Below are 20,890 nucleotides of genomic sequence, written 5' to 3'. Positions count from 1 at the left end.
CCCTGCATTGGCAGGCGGATTCTTAACTACTGAGCCACCAGGGAAGCCCAAGATCTTCTTTAATTTCTTTCAATGATGTTTTGTGGTTTTCAGTGTACAGGTGTTGCATTTCTTTTCTTTTTTTTTTTTTTGAAAATTTAAATTATTTTATTATAAACATTTATACAAAATAAACCACAAACACAACTGTTAAAAATAAAATTTAAACAGAATTAGGCCAGTTCATAAAACATGTCAAATGAAAAAGTAATAACAAAAACCTTGTCAGCTTGTTTGAAATTATTCATCTTTAGATATATGGTGCTTTGTTTCCTAGACTTAAAATAGAGATCTCCATTACACATAGTTAGGCTGTGAAATATTAAATATTATTTTTAAAAGACAAACAGATTCTTAAAGATTAGCAAATACTTGCAAAGTGATCACCAAAATCTTTGTGTATTTGTTAACAAAATTGTAAATCCAGAATATAAAATCTACTTGAAATAATCCAACCAAACACCAAATTGCTTAAGTGAGACTCAGTTTCTGAGATGGTATCAAGAGAAAATTAAAATCTTATTTATATACAAGGTTGTATACACAAATAGGTCTTTGTCAATTTCCTTTTTAAAAACAAATTAAATTGGCCACCATTCCTAAAAATGCTTCCTACACTCTGCTGGAATTTAAAAGGACTTTTAATAACTTCAAGGTTACAAAGAAAAATAAGTTCTTTATTGTTGCAAATAATTTTTCTTTTGAACTTATAGAATTTTTCAGTATTAATTCCAAAGCTTCTAGAGAACAGTTCTCCAGTATTAATGCTTTCCCCCTCCTTATTAAAAAAGGGATGAATTCTATGTGGGGCAACGCTTCATTGTACAGAATCCATTCTCCCCAAGAAATTCCCCCTCAGAACCCAGACACTGGCTTTCACAAATAAGCTCTTCACACAACTGTTCTTAAAGAAAAAGTTCCCACCAGACTACTGCACTCACTCTCCTTACTCATTTAAAATCAGATTTTAGAGATATTCAGTGACAAACTGTCATTTGGATAACTCTGTCCAAACATGTACTAATGTCAGACAAAAGAATAAGTATCTGCTAATATCTGGAGCTAAATCTCAATCTGGAAAACAAGGATTTTATTTACGTGACTACTGTCGAAGTTAAGTGTTGACTCAAGTAACATGTTCTATCTTGATTAATGCCATTACTCCATAAATAGTCACTTTTTCTAAAACTGTGTTCAAATTTCACGTCATACATTTCACAGTAAGAACCTAGACTTGGTAGGTTCTGACGCTTATAATCAGTCAGGACAGACTGGCTTTGACAAACGATCACCTCATTTAAAAAAAAAAAATCACAAATTTGTGCTTTCTTCCTCCATTTCTGGACAAAAACCAGTCAGAAAAAATTTTAGGGTATATTGCATAGAATGACTCCCTCAAATAAATCAGCCCCCAAGAAGCATAGGATGAGGATGATGTTTTAGTATATTTCCTGTAAGAAAGTTCATTAAAATTTATCTTACACATATCTCTATTTTTTTCAGAGCCTTCCTAACGAAGATTCTGTCGTATAATTTCTATTAATAGCTCTAAGTGATGGGGAAACAATTTCTACTGTCATGCGGACATTTTCAGTTTCTTTTTCTTGGCCTTCAGTACAGGAGGGAGAGAAATCTTAAAGGCTGTCTCGCATGTAGTGCAGATAGGGCTGAAGTTGCAGAATATTGACAAGCACACAGAACACACGTAGCCGATTTCAATGAGATTTCGATGGCAGAAGCAAGCAGCCCGGTAGTCAACGTGAACTGGGGGTGGGAGGGTTAACTGAGACCTCTGATCTTGATCAGGAAGAAAAACCCACAGTAAATACTGCAGAAGGGAGGGTATCTGAGGCACCTTCAAGTACAGTCCCCCTGTGATGTCACAAGCCTGTTGGAGGAGTCCTGAATCGGAGTCTAATACACAGGCATCAATCAAAATATTCTGCTTCTGTGCTGCAAAGATGACATTCATGAAGTTCATATACTGCAACGTGCTGTCTTCTGCAGCCTTAATCACCAATATCCCTGATTTCATTTCCTGATTATCTTTAACATCCTTGTTCATTCTATGAATGTAGCAAAGAGCTTTGGCGAGGGATCCTGCCAGCAGAGTTTCTGTATGTTGACCTTCTATGTCACTCTTGGTCATTAGATCTTTGATCTCTTCAACAATAACTTCATTTGCTGCTGTTAACAACTCGTATTTTCCATCTTTACTTCCTGAGGGAGTAAATTCAGAAGAAGGGTTGCCAGGGTCTCCAAAGAAGTCTCCGAGTCTGCCATTCTTTCCAGGATATAAGAATCGACTTTCTTGAATGTGACTTGCTATCACAGCAAGTTTGTTGGAACGATTCATGAATAAATGAGAATTTCCTAACGCCATCACTGCATCTATGCATTTTGATAAAGTAAACTGAGATTCCTTTAATGCTTGCTTTCCCCACCAAATTGGGTTGGTATCAACTATGATAACCAGAAGATTCAATTCATCTTCGTCTGAGACCATAGCTGCCCGTGTCCCTCAGCGAACAGCCACTTGCAGTCAAGCGGGCCTCCGGGATACGGCGCCGCATTTCTTTGATTAAAGTTATTCCTAAGAATTTTATTCTTTTTGATGCTGTTATAAATGAAATTGTTTTCTTAATTTCATTTTCAGATTGTTCATTGCTAGTATATAGAAATGCAACTGATTTTGTACATTGACCTTGCAGTTGTTTATTAGCTCTAACAGTTGTTTTTTGGGGAGTGAGGGGTAGATTCTTTAGGGTTTTCTATATATGAGATCATTTCATCTGCAAATAGAGACAGTTTTACTTCTTCCTTTACAGTTTAGATATCTTTCATTTCTTTTTCTTGCCTAATTGTTGTGGTATACCCTCACTGTTGAATGATAATTTGTCTGGGTTTAAAATCTAGCCAAAAGATGTTTTTCCTTCATTCTTTGAAGATATTCCTCTATTATCTTGTAACCAGTCTTGATAACAATCTGATTCCCCTTCCTTTTTGTTGACCCTCTCATATTTCACTAGTAACTTTTATGGTTTTCTTTATAACATTGGTAATCTGAAGTTTTACTATAATTTGTCTGGATACAAACTTTTTTTAAAAGTTTATTTAATTTGTTTTACTACTCAGAGAATTCTTACTCTCTAAAGGCTCATGTCTTTCATCAATTCTGAAAAATTCTCATCCATTTTCTATGGTTAGATACTATTGCCTCTCCTTCATTGCCTCTGGTCTCTCTGGAACTCTGAGTTATAGACTTTAAAACTGGATTTAGCTCTCATGTTTCTTAACTTAAAAAAAAAAAGTACCATCAGCCTTTAGCTGTATTCAGGCTTGTATATTCAGCCTATCTGTGGAGGTTTTAAAAAATCTCAGTAGGGACTTCCCTGGTGGCGCAGTGGTTAAGAATCCGCCTGCCGATGCAGGGGACACAGGTTCAAGCCCTGGTCTGGGAAGATCCCACATGCCACGGAGCAACTAAGCCCATGTGCCACAACTACTGAGCCTGCGCTCTAGAGCCTGTGAGCCACAACTATTCAGCCCACGCGCCTAGAGCCCGTGCTCCATGACAAGAAAAGCCACCGCAATGAGAAGCCCTTGCACCACAACGAAGAGTAGCCCCTGCTCACCGCAACTAGAGAAAACCCGTGCGCAGCAACGAAGACCAATGCAGCCAAAAATAAATAAATAAATTAAAAATAAATAAATAAATAAATAAATAAAATAATAAAAATCTCAATAATTACGGTTTTCATTTAAAAAATTTCTAATTGGTTCTTTCTCTGAACATTTAATGAATGCTATTCTATCCTTTAGGTGCCTGAGGGTATTAAATATACTCATTTTAAAGACCTTTTTAGATGCTCTGTTTTCTCTGGGATTTTTTTTGGCGGGGGAGGTGGGATTTGGTTAAGTTCTTCCAACCTCCTCAAAGTTGGCCTGCAATCCTGTGTGTAGCTGATGGCAGCTCAGCACAGCCCTTGCTCACCACGATGGCTTCTTGTTTATTTTCTTCCTTGGGGGATACTTCTTCATTTTTTTTAGGCTTAAAGAAAGTTTCCCTTTTTTTTTTTAAATTGGATTCTAGCTATGCATGCATCAATTAAGTTTTATATCTTTAAATCATTTTTCTTTGGTACAGGAGGGTGAGCTCTCAGCATGTGCTCAGTCTGCCAGTTTGAACCAGAAATCCCTACACTATACCTTCAGCTGGTTTATAATTCACTGTCATAGCACTGTCTCCAAAGGTCTCTGTATGGCCTTTTTAGCAGAGACTTTGATACACATTTAATGAGTGGCGTGTGGTTCTTTATTCCCCTGGCAAACTCCCTAATGTATTAGGGCATTTAAAATTACTTTTAGATTCTTTTGGCCCAGAAATTAAATACCAAGCCTGATTTAACAGGCAGAGTTGACCTGATGCATTTAGTACATATGAGAAATACTCCTGTTTTCCTGTGTCCAGGTAAACTCCTGAGAACATTATTTAATCATCATTACTCCTCCCACTCAAGAATTTTTACCATCCCAAACGGCCTGTTAGCTATCCTTCTTTGACTTCCTTATCAGGACATCTCTTCCATGAGCCCTTCACCAATGTGCACTTTTTGGTTTAGCTAAAACATTGTTTCATGTAGAGTGGAGTGGAAAGTAGAATCATAAAATTTCATTATTGAAAAATATTTGTTGCGCACCCACTATGTGTCAGTCGCAGTGTTAGGTAAGCAGTGTGAACACGGTGGTGGAATAAACCCTATGGGCCCTGCTCTCATGAAGCTTACAGCCTCCTGAGTGAGGCCAGTCAAAAAGTAAATGCTAATTATATGTAATTGCAAACTGACGAGGACTATACAAGAAAAGAAAGGGATACTATGAGTGAGTACAGCAGAGACTTCTATTTTAAATTTTGTAGTAAGGAAAGGGGTTTTCAAACTTTTTAAAACAGCGGGGGAACATTTTGTTTATATGAACTCTTACATGGAATAGAAATGGAGCTGCTTTATTGAAATGAGGTTGGGACCTAATCCCCTTGCTCTCCTCAGTGGGTACTGAAGCACCTTGTGGAATCTTTTGATGCCCAGGGAATACATGTGAAAACCACGGTTCTAGAACCAGCCCCAGACCAGTTAGCTGAGGCACAAAGGGCTGTATTGTCCAGAGTCATATGGGTGACTTCATCTGCTTAGTACCAGAATTGGAAGGTGAACCCAATTCTCCCACACTTGTGTTCTTTCCACTCTCCACTGCCTCTCCTTCCCCTTTGATGCATTTTTATTATAAAATGAAGGCATTTCAATCTCTGGTATTCTGTAGTTCTTTTTTTTTTTTTCCCCCTGAAATTAATTTCACCCGTTGTTGTTCACATTGCACTTCTTATTCTGTGCTCTCATCCCTCTTGTATATCCTTACAGTTTGTAGCCTTGAAAGATGTTATCCCACCACTATTTTGTCTTTATTATATTTCTGCTATGTCATATGAATCCACCCTTTTATTTTCTGCTAAGCATTCAAACACATGCATTCATTTCATTCTGTAGAATTTTATTATTGATATCAAAGTGTTTATGTTAACTAGCTAGTGGTCTGATTTGTTGGGTTGCCTTTTCTTGCCTCTTCATTTATCTCAAATGATAAGAGTTCTTTCCCAGTCCTAACAACACTTAGGTTGTTAGTCTGGCTTCCATTTTGACTTACTCTGTTTTTAGTGTAAATAGTTGTGTATCTTTTACCATTTTGTCTTACTTTTGCTTTACTGTGGCAGAAAAGTTCAGGGCCTGCGTTTGAATGGAGTAGCATATTTGCCCAGAACACTTAGGAAGTGTAAAGAAGTTGTGAAAATTAAGGTGGACTAGGAGACCTGGGCTGTAGTGTCTGGGTAGTGACTGTGGAGAGGAAGATGTTTGTCCTGACTTGGGAGATTAGTAGAGAATTGATGATGAGGGGCAGAATGGTAGCATGAGGCCTGTGCTTAGGAAAGTAATTTTAACCATAAGAAATCAGATGAGCAATAGCTTAAAGGGTCTCTGGACACCAGTGGACTAATAGAAAACCTTTACGGTATTTAAGTTACACTAACCAAATGCATTCTGAAAGGTGATGACGCCAGTGGAGACGGTGGAGACCAGGAGCAGATAGATTTAAGAGCTCTCGAGCAGATGAAATAGAAAAGAGGCCACAGGATGACTCTGAGTGTCAGGGACATTCTCGTCAGGTGACTGTCCTGCTAGAGGTGTCCCTGAAAGCCCACTTACTCAACAGCTCACACTGTATAGCCCTTCTCTTTCAGCTGCCCTCTGATGATATGCCTTTATGAAGTAAGGAGCTCTTTGCATCTAAGGTAGATGCAAAGGTAGGTAAGGTAGGTAGGTAGACACCATGGTTCTATTTTTTTCATTCTGCTTGTGTTTCCATTAACTCCTCTTCAACAAAACAAAACAAAAAAGTCAAGCCTTGCTAGTTCTTCCTAGCTCCCAATTGCTACCTACCTGCATGGCTTGGCAGAGTTCTGCCAGCTGCTTTCTTATCAAGAGGTTGGCAATTAGGAGAGGCCCTAAGAAAAGAGGTAGGGGGGTGCTCCTTAATATCCCCATCAGAATGGAATTGCAGACTGTGTTAATTAGGTCACTGATTTGCAGCAGAACTTGGATTCTGTCGCAGGAGGGTGTGTTTCACGTTTAAGCTTCTAAGGATTGGTGCCTACTCTGTGTGCTGCATCTGCCTTCCTGTCATTGGCTGCATTTGACTGCTTGATGGACTCGCTGACGGAGTGCAGAAGTGTGCTTGCTTCTAATGAATTGTTCTCTTGTACCTGCTTTTTCCCAAAATGCTCTGTGGGATATACTACCTTGTAGAGAAGATTCTTCATCATGTGATTGTTCTGTTTCCTTAGAGACAACAGCAGTGTAATAATGCATTAGATGCCAGATCCATAGAGAAAGAAGAAGCGTTTGCTACAGAATGTAAAGGTTTGATAGCTTTTCCTTGCTTTTATGTTTTTGCTGCTTGAGCTGCTGGGCTGATGATGATTGTGTTTATTTTTGACAGGATGCTAGAGCCTCTGGAACTTCCCATCCAGTTATTATAAAGAAGGGAAGTCTATTGTATCTTTTCTTGGTTAATTGGTTAATTTTAAAAATACACAAGAGTCAGCTTGTCTCCTATAATATGTTTGTTTCCATTTTTGAAAACAGGTTTCAGTAATAACCGTATGAACAGGTCAGGAAATGACATTGCATCATGTATTTCATTGACCTCTCTGTGAGCAGAAACTTGGTAAAGTATTTAACTTGTCCTCTTTTCTCATCTTTCTAGAAATATAGGAGTTGACGTCTGTAAAGTATTCACAACTTCCTCTCTAATGAACAAGGAGAACAACAAAGGAAAGATTCAGGGATTCATTGTGGAAAGGTTTTCAAAATAAAACAGTGCATTTCTGATGATTTAATTATCTCTTTCATAGGACCCTTTGCCTGCTTTTTCAGTGTAATCATATTAAACTGAGCAATACTACTAAATAACTTGCTAATTATTGCCTCATTTTACAATTCTGTCCTTTTCCAGAGCTAGAGCAAGATACCTGGCTTCCTCTGGGTGTCTCTAGATGCTATCTAGTGGTGAAAATTCTGTATAAGAATGTGTTTGTGGTAAACCTTTCCTTCCTGAGAAATATTTCATTCTAAGTCTTATACCACAAATGGCTATGTTGAACTGCTAGAAATAGGAATTGAGGCATGTGTGTCTGTTGATAGGTCTTTTTTACATCAGTGGATTAGTTGCAATGTATTTAGAAGTTGGTTTTGGAAATCTTAAATCTTTTCTTTCGGTTAATTAATTGTCAGTGACCAATGAAGTAAAATGTACTTTCCTAGAAGTCAGAGAAACCTCATTATAAATATATAATATTATATTTTGCTACATTTACAATACCATATGGTTATTATTATTATTTTTTAAATATCTATTTATTTATTTTGGCTGCGCTGGGTCTTAGTTGTAGCATGCAGGATTTTTAGTTGCAGCATGCAGACTTAGTTGAGGCATGCGGGTTCTATTTCCCCTACCAGGGATCGAACCCGGACCCCCAGCATTGGGAGCACGGAGTCTTACCCACTGGGCTACCAGGGAAGTCCCCATATGGTTATTTTCTTAATGGTTTTCCCAAAGGCAGTTTCATTGGCTTGTTTAAGCTCTTTGCTTTGGCGGATAACCATAGAACCTCCTGGAGTAACGGGAGATGGTTGGTCTGGTACATAGACATTAATAAAGAGCAAAACATCGCACTACTCATGGAGGATAAAAGTGAGCTGCGCTTGTCATAACTGTTTTCTAGAGTCAAGGTGCTTTTAGAGAGAGTAATAGAGGGAATTCCTTGGCAGTCCAGTGGTTAGGACTTAGCGCGCTCACTGCCAGGGCCCCAGGTTCAATCCCAGGTCGGAGAACTAAAATCCCACAAGCCGCGCAGCGAGGCCCCCCAAAAAAAAGAATCCTAGAGATTAAGGCGATCTTAGAATCTGCCCTCCTTAATATTTCACCAGAGCTACAGTGTGCCATTATTATAGATCATTATAAGTCCATGTTTCCTCTTCATTATAATGGAATAATTAGATAAACTGACTTTCATATTAGATCATATATTGTTTCAATGTGGAGGTCTGTGAATAGGTTTATAGGCTACCAAATTTTGGAGGGTAATAACTAAGAAGAGAGAAACAAATACCACCTTCATCCTAAAGCAGTGTCATCTGGGCTTATCACCCCAAGCAGAGATTCAGGAGTGCCTGGACCCCAGACTCGGTCATTTGACACTTTTCCTTCAATAAAACTTAATCCTTAATTAAGTGAATGTTTTCCGTTGATTTGCTCTTCAGTCTTTTTTCTGGGAGTATCACCCACTTCTTTGGAGAAGTGGTGCTCTCTCAGTCCTAACTGTGTTGTTCTAAGAGGACAGCTAATCAAAGTATTGGGCCCTCTGTCTGCCAGAGGGGGTGGATGACTCAAGGTAGGTCATCTTGAGTCTTTTCTGGGAATCTCAAATTGGAATGTGGGAAGAGATTTTGTTCACCAAGGGTGAAGTTACCAGGAGTGAGGCAGAAGTTGTTTCTTGTTAAGCATAAAAAGCTGTGAGATCTGTATAGACTCTGATTCAAAATGAGGTCTCAGCAAAGATAGCAATGAGTGTCCTAATGACATTCCAGTGTCCTGGAAGCCCCCACCCTTCATGAAGTTTAGTTATGAATTTAGTTATCATTTAGTTATGACACTTAGTAAATTCATCTTTTTTTTTTTTCTAAGATACTTCAAGTTAGATTTGAAGCCAGTGGTCCTGAAGTAGGGCAGTGTTTCTTAAAGATGAGAATTTATTCTTCCCTGAGAACTCTAATCTGAAAAATTCATTTGGACAATACAGAGATGCCTGGGTTAGGATGGTGAAACTGTGGATTTGATCTATTCAATGTCATTAGAACCAGATAAAAGTGGCTTCCGATGCTGGTCCTGCCACTTAACTGGTTTTGTGACCTTAAGCATGTTAATAATCCCCTTTAACCTTTATTTCTTTATTTGTAAAATAAGAATACCATCATGAGTAGTAGCAAGAATTCTGGTAATGTATCTGAGGACCTAGCTGAGTGCTGATGCAGAGCTCGTACTCGGCAAATGTTTGAGGTGCATTACCCCTTCCCTCCCAACCCTCTCCAGTGTTCTAAAAGGAAATATATGCAAATACACAGCAAATCTTGTAACTGTTAACTTCATGGGATTTTTTATATTGTTTTCCTGTACTGGTCTGTGGTTAATTATTTAAAATAATTAAGTTGTCTTTGTTAGAAATGATTTTACACATTTTTATTGTGAATGATCATTATCAGTTAGATTTGACCTAAAAATTGTAATATGTTAAGCTAAAGCTTAAATGCCTATTGTGAAGACTAAGTATGAAGGCTAATTGGAATATAAACTTCTTGTGGGCAGGAACAGTCTTCAACTTGTTTTTGTTTTTTCTCAAAGCCCCTAATAGTGCCAGGCATGAATAAGCCATGGATTTTTGTTTGTTTGTGTATTGGTAAGACCCTTGTTTATTTAAATGGAGTTTGTAGTAATCAGAAGGGCTTTATGGGGATACTGAAATTTCTGGAGCCATTTCTCTCATAAAAAAAAAGTGAGAAAGAGGGTAACCTTGGCAAGTCTATGAAGAAAGACATTCCAGGGTGGATACCTAGGAGAAGCTTTGAAAGCAGGGGCTTAGAAGAAGTGAATGAACAACTTGCTTGAAAGATATGGAAGACCTGAGTTTTGATAGATAAAAGAATGAAGTAGTCACAGTGTGGGTTTTAAATTTGTCATAAAGTATGGTGAAATCTGCTGCATAAACTTAATGATGAGAAAAGTATGAACAAAGTGAGTAGGGAAGGTAATTTCAGAAACAACACAAGTATCTAGGATTGAAGGTGGAATAACTGGCTACAAAAATTGTAATAAGCTATTCAATGTACTTAACTAAAATGGATAAGTACCTCATATATAAAGCATTGTTGTGGGGAATACAAAAAAGTAATCAAGTAAATGAAAGCATATAGCGTAATAAAATCTTTTTTCCTTGCACAATAACAGTAATAAACAGTCCAAAAAGTCTGATAAAAAGTCCCCATGTGCATGATTGGCAGATAACTGTCAAGGTAAAAGAGAATTGCAGGGCTGTAACCATAACCTCTACAACTAAAAAAATATTCTGGGAGGAAGAGCAAGATAATGAGCAAGTGCTTTTAAAAGTATAGGGTAGGGATAAGTATCTGTCTATACGGATGACTTCCTACAGAAGAGGTACACCAGAGGGCCTGCGAAGAAGTGACAGGTGCCCGAGATCTCACTGGTCCTCTCAGGCTTCAGACTTGGCTTTGTTCATGCACCCCTTTATTCACTCACAATTTTTTTTTTTTTTAAAGAGAAATTGTTTAAATTATTTATTTATTTATTTATTTTGGCTGTGTTGCGTCTTCGTTTCTGTGCGAGGGCTTTCTCCAGTTGCGGCAAGCGGGGGCCACTCTTCATTGCGGTGCGCGGGCCTCTCACTATGGTGGCCTCTCCTGTTGCGGAGCACAGGCTCCAGACGCGCAGGCTCAGTAGTTGTGGCTCACGGGCCTAGTTGCTCCGCGGCATGTGGGATCTTCCCAGACCAGGGCTCGAACCCCTGTCCCCTGCATCAGCAGGCAGATTCTCAACCACTGCACCACCAGGGAAGCCCCTCACAATTTTTAAGCAGAAATTTTGCTTAAACAACAATATTATACTTTCACATCCTTGGTTAGAAAGGTCATATCCAGAAACTGTTTTCCCCTAAGTTGATCTAAGTCAACTTAGAAAGTCAAAAACAAGTAATCACACTCAGTATTGGTCCTGAGCCCAGCGTTAAACTTTTTTTTAAGTCAACAGTCTGGCTGATATAATAAATAATTTCCTCATCAAATGTATGTATTTTGTTAGGCTGAGATGAGGATTCCAAAAGATCTTTGAAATTAAGACTAGATTTGAAAGTCATTTTAATAAATTAGAGATACGTTTTTGAAGGAAACAGTTCATACTAGCTTACCTTGTTTCCCCTGGGACAATCTAGAGGTGGTTAAAAATGCAACCAAATGGTTTGAGTTCGGAGAGGCATTTGTAATACAGAGTTCTGTTGAGGTGACAGGGGAAAGAATAAATCACCCAAAATCATACCCTGGGGTCATTATTGTTTTATCTTCCTATAGAAACAACTTTACAAGAGCTGATTCTCACATCATGCTGTTGCTTTTAATTTATAGACCAAACAGTCTTAAGTAAGTTTTTCTAAAAATGCAACAAAGGTAGTAGAGTCACTATACCATAATGATTAAGAATACAGACCCAACAGCCATGCTGCCTTGGTTCAAATCCTACTCCTGCCACACGTCTTGACTGTGACCTCAGGTGCATTACTTCTCTCCGTGCCTTACTGTCTCCATTTGTAAAATTAATAATAGGATCTACCCCCTTGGTGGTTGTGAGGTTTATATGAGTGAATCCATGCACAGTGTTAGAACTGAGTCTGGCATGTATTAAGCACTCAATAAGTATTATTATTGTTGTGAAAGACACTCTCCACTCTGTTGATTCCATTACTAAGTCACAGATGAAAACTAGCTATGGCTACAAACATTCCAAACATGCCTACCAAATATAACAACTAATAATGCTAATTCCATTCTCGGAGAAGAGTCTCACCAAAGCTAAATATAACAGAAAGGTTACTTCTTACGCACTCTCCACACGACGTGGTGCTGACTCATGATCCAGTATTTCCTGAAAACCTAATCCGTGTCTTGTACCGTGCTAGGTACTCGAAATACAATGATAAAAAAAGCACACAAATTTCCTGCAGTTTAGTAGAGGAGATAATGTAGACAGATCTAAAATATTTTCTTTTCTTTCTTTTTTGGGGATGTGGTGGTAGGGATGTTGGGCGGTTGTGGAATTTTGGATCTACTCAAAACATCTAACAGGTCTTTCTTCTACTAATAGTCTCAAAGTTCTCTCTAAGTTTGTAAAACACTTTCCTTCTCAGTTTGCTTTCTTAGTGATAACAGAAACAGTACAGGCTCACTTTAGAAAATTTGACTCAGTGGTATAATAAGGGTTTTTTTTCTGTTTTTTTTCATATATATATATATATATATATATATATATTTTAACTATTAAGCGTGTTTTTCTCTGAAAATCAGGAAAAAATTAAACTTGAAAAATTGGAGGAGTACGGGAAAGTATAAATAAGCAAGAAAAATAATTCCCATAATTCCACTTAAATTTTGACATATTTCCTTCAGATATTTTGCTTTACACTTATTATATTGTTTAGGTGAGACCATGCTGTGTATGTATGAATAATTTTATCTTATTTTATAAGGTTGTTGTGAAGATAAAATAAATAATATATTTAAAGCCCTAAACACTGTGTCTAATAGCTATATATCAAACATTCAATAATTGTTAGCTAGTATGACAGTTATCTTGCCCTTCTTTTTACTTTTTTACATGGTAAGCTATTTCTCATGTAATTAGAAAACTATTTGTAAGCATTATCTTTTAATGACAGCATAATATGCTATATTTATTGATGTACTGTGGTTTACTTTTCCTTTCCCTCATATTTGAATATTTTAGGTTTCTTCCAGAATTATTCTATTGTAAATAATATTTTCCTAAATATTTTAAAATGTAAAATTGTCTTTACATTTCTGATTAATTCCTTGGAATATATCCCTAGAAAGGAAATCAGTGAGTCAAAATGCTTGAACTTTTTAAAAGATCTTTGATGGACATATTGTCAAATTGCTTTCTAGAAATTTTGCTTAACTTTGTACTTTCACTCTTTCTTGCCTAATAGACAGTTAAGGGCCTGTGTCATAAAATCCTCTCCAGCCTTAAGATTACCTTAAATTTTAAAAATATCATTATTATTTTTTATAAGGGAAAATGGTCTGTAATTTTAACAAATTTCTTTGCTTTTTCATAAAGTATTTTTAAATTGAATTATTTGTATTTCTTCTTTTTAAACGTGTATTTTCACTTTGACCATTTTCTAATTGCAATCTTTTTTTTTTTTTTCTAATTGCAATCTTAATAGTTTTCTCATAAGTTTGTATGAATCCCTTGTACGTTAAGGCTGTTAATTCTTGCTCTGTCACATTTGTTGAAATAGTTCCCCAAATTTGTATTTTTCTTTCTTTTCTGATTTTTTAAATCATTTGAATTAATTTGTCTCTTTCTTCCTACTTTTTCCATTGCTTTTGAGCTTAGAAAATCCTCTCTATCCATAGACTTATATGTTTTCTTGTGAGTTGTACAATTAAACATTTACATTTAGTTCTATAACACACTGGAAATATATTTTTTCTTTATGGGGTGAGGTGATCTCAGTATTTCCCCATAGCGTGTCACAGTTTTTCTTTTATTAAATACTTACTGCATTATATTATAATTATTTTTTCTGAATTTTTATTCTTCATAAAACTTCAGTTTTCATCCTTTTAATTTTTATCCCCAGCAGCTGGCACAGTACCTACCACTTTGTAGAGACACAACGAATATTTGATAAATGAAAGAAAGAAATACACAATTATATATAATCTGTCCTGAAAGATTTTAAAGGCATGATCAGTTATTCTTCATCTCTTCCTAGCTTTAATAATCTTAAGAGAGATTCTGTAGTAATTCTAGTTTCAAGTTAGTCTACATTCCAGAGCATCCACAGAATGACTTGGAGTGGTCTGGTTATAAGAAAGGTAATGCGAAAATGACTTGTACAGTAAGCTAAATTTTTACTTTCTAATAAGAGGTTTTTTTTTTTAATAGATCTTTATTGGAGTATAATTGCTTCACAATACTGTGTTAGTTTCTGTTGTACACCAAAGTGGATCAGCCATATGCATATATATGTCCCCATATCCCCTCCCTCTTGAGCCTCCCTCCCATCCTCCCTATCCCACCCCTCTAAGTCATCGCAAAGCACTGAGCTGATCTCCCTGTGCTATGCTGCTGCTTCCCACCAGCCAACTATTTTACATTCAGTAGTGTATATACGTCGATGCTACTCTCACTTCGCCCCAGCTTCCTCCTCCCCACACTGTGCCCTCAAGTCCATTCTCTGTCTACATCTTTATTCCTGCCCTGCCTCTAGGTTCATCGGTACCATTTTTTTTTTTTTGATTGCATGTATATGTGTTAGAATATGCTATCTGTTTTTCTCTTTCTGACTTACTTCACTCTGTATGACAGACTCAAGGTCCATCCACCTCACTACAAATAACTCAGTTTCATTTCTTTTTACGGCTGAGTAATATTCCATTGTATATATGTGCCACATCTTCTTTATCCATTCATCGGTCGATGGACACTTAGGTTGCTTCCATGTCCTGGCTATTGTAAACAGTGCTGCAATGAACATTGTGGTACATGACTCTTTTTGAATTGTGGTTTTCTCAGGGTATATGCCCAGTAGTGGGATTGCTGGGTCATATGATAGTTCTATTTTTAGTTTTTTAGGGAGCCTCCATACTGTTCTCCATAGTGGCTGTATCAATTTACATTCCCACCAACAGTGCAAGAGGGTTCCCTTTTCTCCACACCCTCTCCAGCATTATTGTTTGTAGATTTTTTGATGTTGGCCATTCTGACTAGTGTGAGGTGATACCTCATTTTAATTTTGATTTGCACTTCTCTGATGATTAGTGATATTGAGCATCTTTTCATGTGCCTCTTGGCCATCTGTATGTCTTCCTTGGTGAAATGTCTATTTAGGTCTTCTATCCATTTTTTAATTGGATTGTTTGGTTTTTTGATATTGAGCTCCATGAGCTATTTGTATATTTTGGAGATTAATCCTTTGTCTGTTGTTTTATTTGCAAATATTTTCTCCAATTCTGAGGGTTGTCTTTTTGTCTTGTTTATGGTTTCCTTTACTGTGCAAAAGCTTTTAAGTTTAATTAAGTCCCATTTGTTTATTTTTGTTTTTATTTCCATTACTCTAGGAGGTGGGTCAAAAAAGACCTTACTATGGTTTATGTCAAAGAGTGTTCTTCCTATGTTTTCCTCTAAGAGTTTTATAGTGTCTGGTCTTACATTTAGGTCTTTAGTCCATTTTGAGTTTATTTTTGTGTATGGTGTTAGGTGGTGTTCTAATTTCATTCTTTTTTTACATGTAGCTGTCCAGTTTTCCCAGCACCGCTTACTGAAGAGGCTGTCCTCTCTCCATTGAATGTTCTTGCCTCCCTTGTTGTAAATTAGGTGACCATACGTGCAAGGGTTTATCTCTGGGCATTCTGTCCTGTACCATTGATATGTATTTCTGTTTTTGTGCCAGTACCATACTGTCTTTATTACTGTAGCTTTGTGGTATAGGTTGAAGTCAGGGAGCCTGATTCCTCCAACTCCGTTTTTCTTTCTCAAGATTGCTTTGGCTATTCGGGGTCTTTTGTGTTTCCATACAAATTGTGAAATCTTTTGTTCTAATTCTGTGAAGGATGCCATTGGTAGTTTGATAGGGATTGCATAGAATCTGTAGATTGCTTTGGGTAGTATAGTCATTTTCACAATGTTGATTCTTCTAATCCAAGAACATGGTATATTTCTCCATCTGTTTATGTCATCTTTGATTTCTTTCATCACTGTTTTATACTTTTATGAGTACAAGTCTTTCACCTCCTTAGGCTGGTTTATTCCTAGGTATTTTATTTTTTTTGTTGCGATGGTAAATGGGATTGTTTCCTTAATTTCTCTTTCTGATTTTTCGTTGTTGGTGTATAGGAATGCCAGAGATTTCTGTGCATTAATTTTGTATCCTGCAACCTTACCTAATTCATTGATTACTAGTTTTCTGGTGGCATATTTAGGATTTTCTATGTATAGTTCATGTCATCCGCAAACAGTGACAGTTGTACTTCTTTTCCAATTTGTACTCCTTTTATTTCTTTTTCTTCTCTGATTGCCGTGGCTAGGACTTCCAAACCTATGTTGCATAAGAGTGGTGAGAGTGGACATCCTTGTCTTGTTCCTGATCTTAGTGGAAATGCTTTCAGTTTTTCACCATTGAGTATGATGCTCGCTGTGGGTTTGTCATATATGACCTTTATTATGTTGAGGTGGGTTCCCTCTGTGCCCATTTTCTGGAGAGTTTTTATCATAAATGGGTGTTGAATTTTGTCAAAAGCTTTTTCTGCATCTATTGAGAGGATCATATGGTTTTTATTCCTCAATTTGTTAATGTGGTGTATCACATTAATTGATTTGCATATATTGAAGAATCCTTGCATGCCTGAGATAAATCCCACTTGATCATGGTGTATGATCCTTTTAATGTGTTGTTGGATTCTGTTTGCTAGTATTTTGTTGAGGATTTTTGCATCTATGTACATCAGTGATATTGGTCTATAATTTTCTTTTTTTGTGATATCTTTTTCTGGTTTTGGTATCAGGATGATGGTGGCTTCGTAGAATGAATTTGGGAGTGTTTCTCCCTCTGCAGTTTTTTGGAAGAGTTTGAGAAGGGTCAGTGTTAGCTCTTCTCTAAATGTTTGATAGAGTTGTTTGCCTGTGAATCCATCTGGTCCTGGACTTTTGTTTGTTGGAAGATTTTTAATTACTGTTTCAATTTCATTACTTGTGTTAGGTCTGTTTATGTTTTCTAATTCTTCCTGGTTCAGTCTTGGAAAATTGTACCTTTCCAAGAATTTGTCCATTTCTTCACGGTTGTCCATTTTATTGGCATACAGTTGTTTTTAGTAGTCTCTTATCATCCTTTGTACTTCTGCAGTGTCAGTTGTGATTCCTCCTTTTTCATTTCTAATTTTATTGATTTGCATCCTCTCCCTTTTTTTCTTGATGAGTCTAAGGGTTTATCAATTTTGTTTTGTTTATCTTCTCAAAGAACCAGCTTTTAGTTTTACTGATCTTTGCTATTGTTTTCTTCATTTCTATTTCATTTATTTCTGCTCTGATTTTTATGATTTCTTTCCTCCTACTGACTTTGGGTTTTCTTTGTTCTTCTTTCTCCAGTTGTTTTAAATGTAGGGGTAGATTGTTTATTTGAGATTTTTCTAGTTTCTTGAGGTGAGATTGACTTGCTGTGAACTTCCCTCTTAGAACTGCTTTTGCCGCATCCCATAGGTTTTGGGTTGTCGTGTTTCCGTTGTCATTTGTTTCTATGTATTTTTTAAATTTCTTCTTTGATTTCTTCAGTGATCTCTTGTTTATTTAGTAGCACACTGTTTAGCCTCCGTGTATTTGTGTTTTTTACATTTTTTTTTCCTGTAATTGATTTCCAGTCTCATAGCGTTGTGGTCAGAAAAGATGCTTGATACGATTTCAGTTCTCTTAAATTTTCTGAGGCTTGGTTTGTGACCCAAGATGTGATCCTTCTTGGAAAATGTTCCATGTGCACTTGAGAAGAAGGTGTATTCTGCCACTTTTGGGTGGAATGTTCTATAAATATCAATTAAGTCTATCTGGTCTGTTGTGTCATTTAAAGCTTGTGTTTCCTTATTTATTTTCTGTTTGGATGATCTGTCCATTGGTGTAAGTGGCATGTTGAAGTCCCCTACTATTATTGTGTTACTGTCAATTTCTCCTTTCACGGTTGTTAGCATTTGCCTTATGTATTGAGGTGCTCCTATGTTGGGTGCATAAACATTTATAATTGTTATATCTTCTTCTTGGATTGATCCTTTGATCATTATGTAGTATCCCTCTTTGTCTCTTGTGATAGTCTTTATTTTTTATCGGATACGAGTATTGCTACTCCAGCTATCTTTTGATTTCCATTTGCATGGAATATCTTTTTCCATCCCTTCACCTTCAGTCTGTATATGTCACAAGGTCTGAAGTGGGTCTCTTGTAGACAGTGTATATATGGGTCTTGTTTTTGTATCCATTCAGCCAGTCTATGTCTTTGGTTGGGGCATTTAATCCATTTACATTCAAGGTTATTATCGATATGTATGTTCCTATTACCATTTTCTTAATTGTTTTGGGTTTGTTTTTGTGGGTCTTTTCTTCTCTTGTGTTTCCCACCTAGAGAAGTTTCTTTAGCATTTGTTGTAATGCTGGTTTGGTGGTGCTGAATTCTCTTAGCTTTTGTCTGAAAAGCTTTTGATTTCTCTGTTGAATCTGAATGAGATCCTTGCTGCGTAGAGAAATCTTGGTTGTAGGCTTTTCTCTTTCATCACTTTAAGTATATCCTGCCACTCCCCTCTGGCCTGCAGAGTTTCTGCTGAGAAATCAGCTGATAACCTTATGGGGATTCCTTTATATGTTATTTTTTGGTTTTCCCTTGATGATTTTAATATTTTTTCTTTGAATTTAATTTTTGTTAGTTTGATTAATATGTGTCTTGGTGTGTTTTTCCTAGGGTTTATCCTGTATGGGACTCTCTGTGCTTCCTGGGCTTGGGTGACTATTTCCTTTCCCATGTTAGGAAAGTTTTCCAATATAATCTCTTCAAATGTTTTCTCAGACCCTTTCTTTTTCTCTTCTTCTTCTGGGACCCCTGTAATTCGAATGTTGGTGCATTTAGTGTTGTCCCATAGGTCTCTAAGATTGTCTTCAATTCTTTTCATTCTTTTTTCTTTATTCTGCTCCTCGGCAGTTATTTCCACCATTTTGTCTTCCAGCTCACTTATTCGTTCTTCTGCCTCAGTTTTTCTGTCATTGATTCCTTCTAGTGTATTTTTCATTTCAGTTATTTTGTTGTTCATCTCTGCTTGTTCTTTAGTTCTTCTAGATCTTTGTTAAACATTTCTTGTATTTTCTCAATCCGTGCCTCCATTGTATTTCCAAGATTCTGGATCATCTTTACTATCATTACTCTGAATTCTTTTTCAGGTAGATTGCCTATTTCCTCTTCATTTATTTGGACTTGTAGGTTTTTACCCTGCTCCTTCATATGTGACATATTTTTTTGCCGTCTCTTTTTTTTTTTTTTTTTTAATGAGTGGGATTGTGTTCCTGTCTTACTGGTTGTTTGGCCTGAGGCTTCCAACACTGGAGTTTGTAGGCTGTTGGGTAGAGCTGGGTCTTGGTGCTGAAGTGAGGACATCCATGAGACCTCACTCCGGTGAATATTACCTGGGGTCTGAGGTTCTCTGTTAGTCCAGTGGTTCCGACACGGAGCTCCCACCGCAGGAGCTTTGGCCCGACCCCCGGCTCGTGAACCAAGATCCCGCAAGCCATATGGGGTGGCAAAAAAAGGAAAAAGAGAGAACAATAACAAAGTAAAAAATAAAATTAGACTAGGAAACTAACAGATATGTTAGAAAGAATATAAAAATAAAAACATAGATGAATCAACAATCGGTAGGTACAACAGTACCATAATAGTAAAAGAGAGGAGGAGGGAAAAGAGAAAACAAAAAACGGGGAAAAGGCCTTGGCTGTGGAGGGCAGGGCCTAAGCAAGGGCGAGGTTTGGGTGGTAGGCGGGGCCTATGGTTAGAACCCACAGGGCTGGAAAAGGCCCTAGGGGCTATGGGGGTGGGGCTTAGGCTCAAGGAACAGAAGGGGCCCAGGTGTGCCCCCAACCCCTCATCTCAGAGGGCAGGGGACCTCACCTGGGAGCCCAGCAGGCTTCCTGGGCTTGAGTGGGCCGGGCAAATGCCCTCCTCTCCTCTCCTGCTCTTCCTGTCACAGAGGGCCCCTTCCACCTGCTTCTCCTGTTGGCCTTCTTCCTATGCCCCCAGGAGGCGGGGGTTGGGGGGGGGAACCTTGGAGGGCAGAGGACTGTCCTGGGAGCTCAGCAGGCTCCCTGGGCCTAGTGGGTGGGGCAAACGCCCTCCACTCCTCTCCCCCTCCTCCCAGAGGACCCCTCCCTCCTGCCTCTCCTGATCTCCCCAGCCTCCCTCCTATGCCCTCAGGACTCATGGGGCCTGGAGGGGGCTTTGGAGGGCAGGGGACCAGCCTGGCAGCTTAGCAGGCTCCCTGGGCCCAAGTGGGCGGAGCAGTTGCCCTCTGCTCCTCTCCCACTCCTCTTGGAGGGCCCCTCCTGCCTGCCTCTTCTGATCTCCCCAGCCTCCCTCCTATGTCCCCAGGACCAATGTGGCCGGCGGGGGATGGGGGGTAGGCCTTGGAGGGCAGGGGACTGGCCCTGGGAGCTCAGCAGGCCCCCCCAGACCCAGTGGGCCGGGTGATTGCCCTCCACTCCTCCCAGAGCGCCCCTCCCGCCTGCCTCTCCTAATCTCCCTGACCTCAGGGACGCTGATCCTGTTTGTCCTCTACTTCTCCTCCCTGTTCTGTTCCCCGAAGTCCTACCAGTTCACTTGGGGGTTCCTCCGGTCTCCTTGGGCATC

The 20,890-nt window shown here is 38.2% G+C and overlaps 1 protein-coding gene and 1 pseudogene across 11 annotated transcripts in view; one reads left to right on the top strand and one right to left on the bottom strand.

Moving 5' to 3' along the window:
* Positions 1-20,890, top strand: part of DTNB (dystrobrevin beta) — a 251,519-nt gene that overhangs the window by 152,015 nt on the left and 78,614 nt on the right. Inside the window, exon 10 of one of the 11 annotated variants that reach the window (XM_068563951.1) lies at positions 1,543-1,601. The exons of the other annotated variants lie outside the window; for them this stretch is intronic. Within the exon in view, the coding sequence (XP_068420052.1) occupies positions 1,543-1,582 (40 nt within the window). The 3' untranslated portion in view covers positions 1,583-1,601. Of the gene's footprint in view, positions 1-1,542; positions 1,602-20,890 lie in introns of those variants that run through there. 11 annotated transcript variants of the gene reach the window in all.
* LOC137777227 (general transcription factor IIH subunit 3 pseudogene) lies at positions 1,442-2,559 on the bottom strand (annotated as a pseudogene).

This window comes from Eschrichtius robustus, chromosome 15, assembly GCF_028021215.1.
Source record: "Eschrichtius robustus isolate mEscRob2 chromosome 15, mEscRob2.pri, whole genome shotgun sequence".
Taxonomy (NCBI): domain Eukaryota; kingdom Metazoa; phylum Chordata; class Mammalia; order Artiodactyla; family Eschrichtiidae; genus Eschrichtius; species Eschrichtius robustus.
Note: the sequence above shows the minus strand (reverse complement) of the source record. Positions and strands in the feature narration are given on the sequence as shown.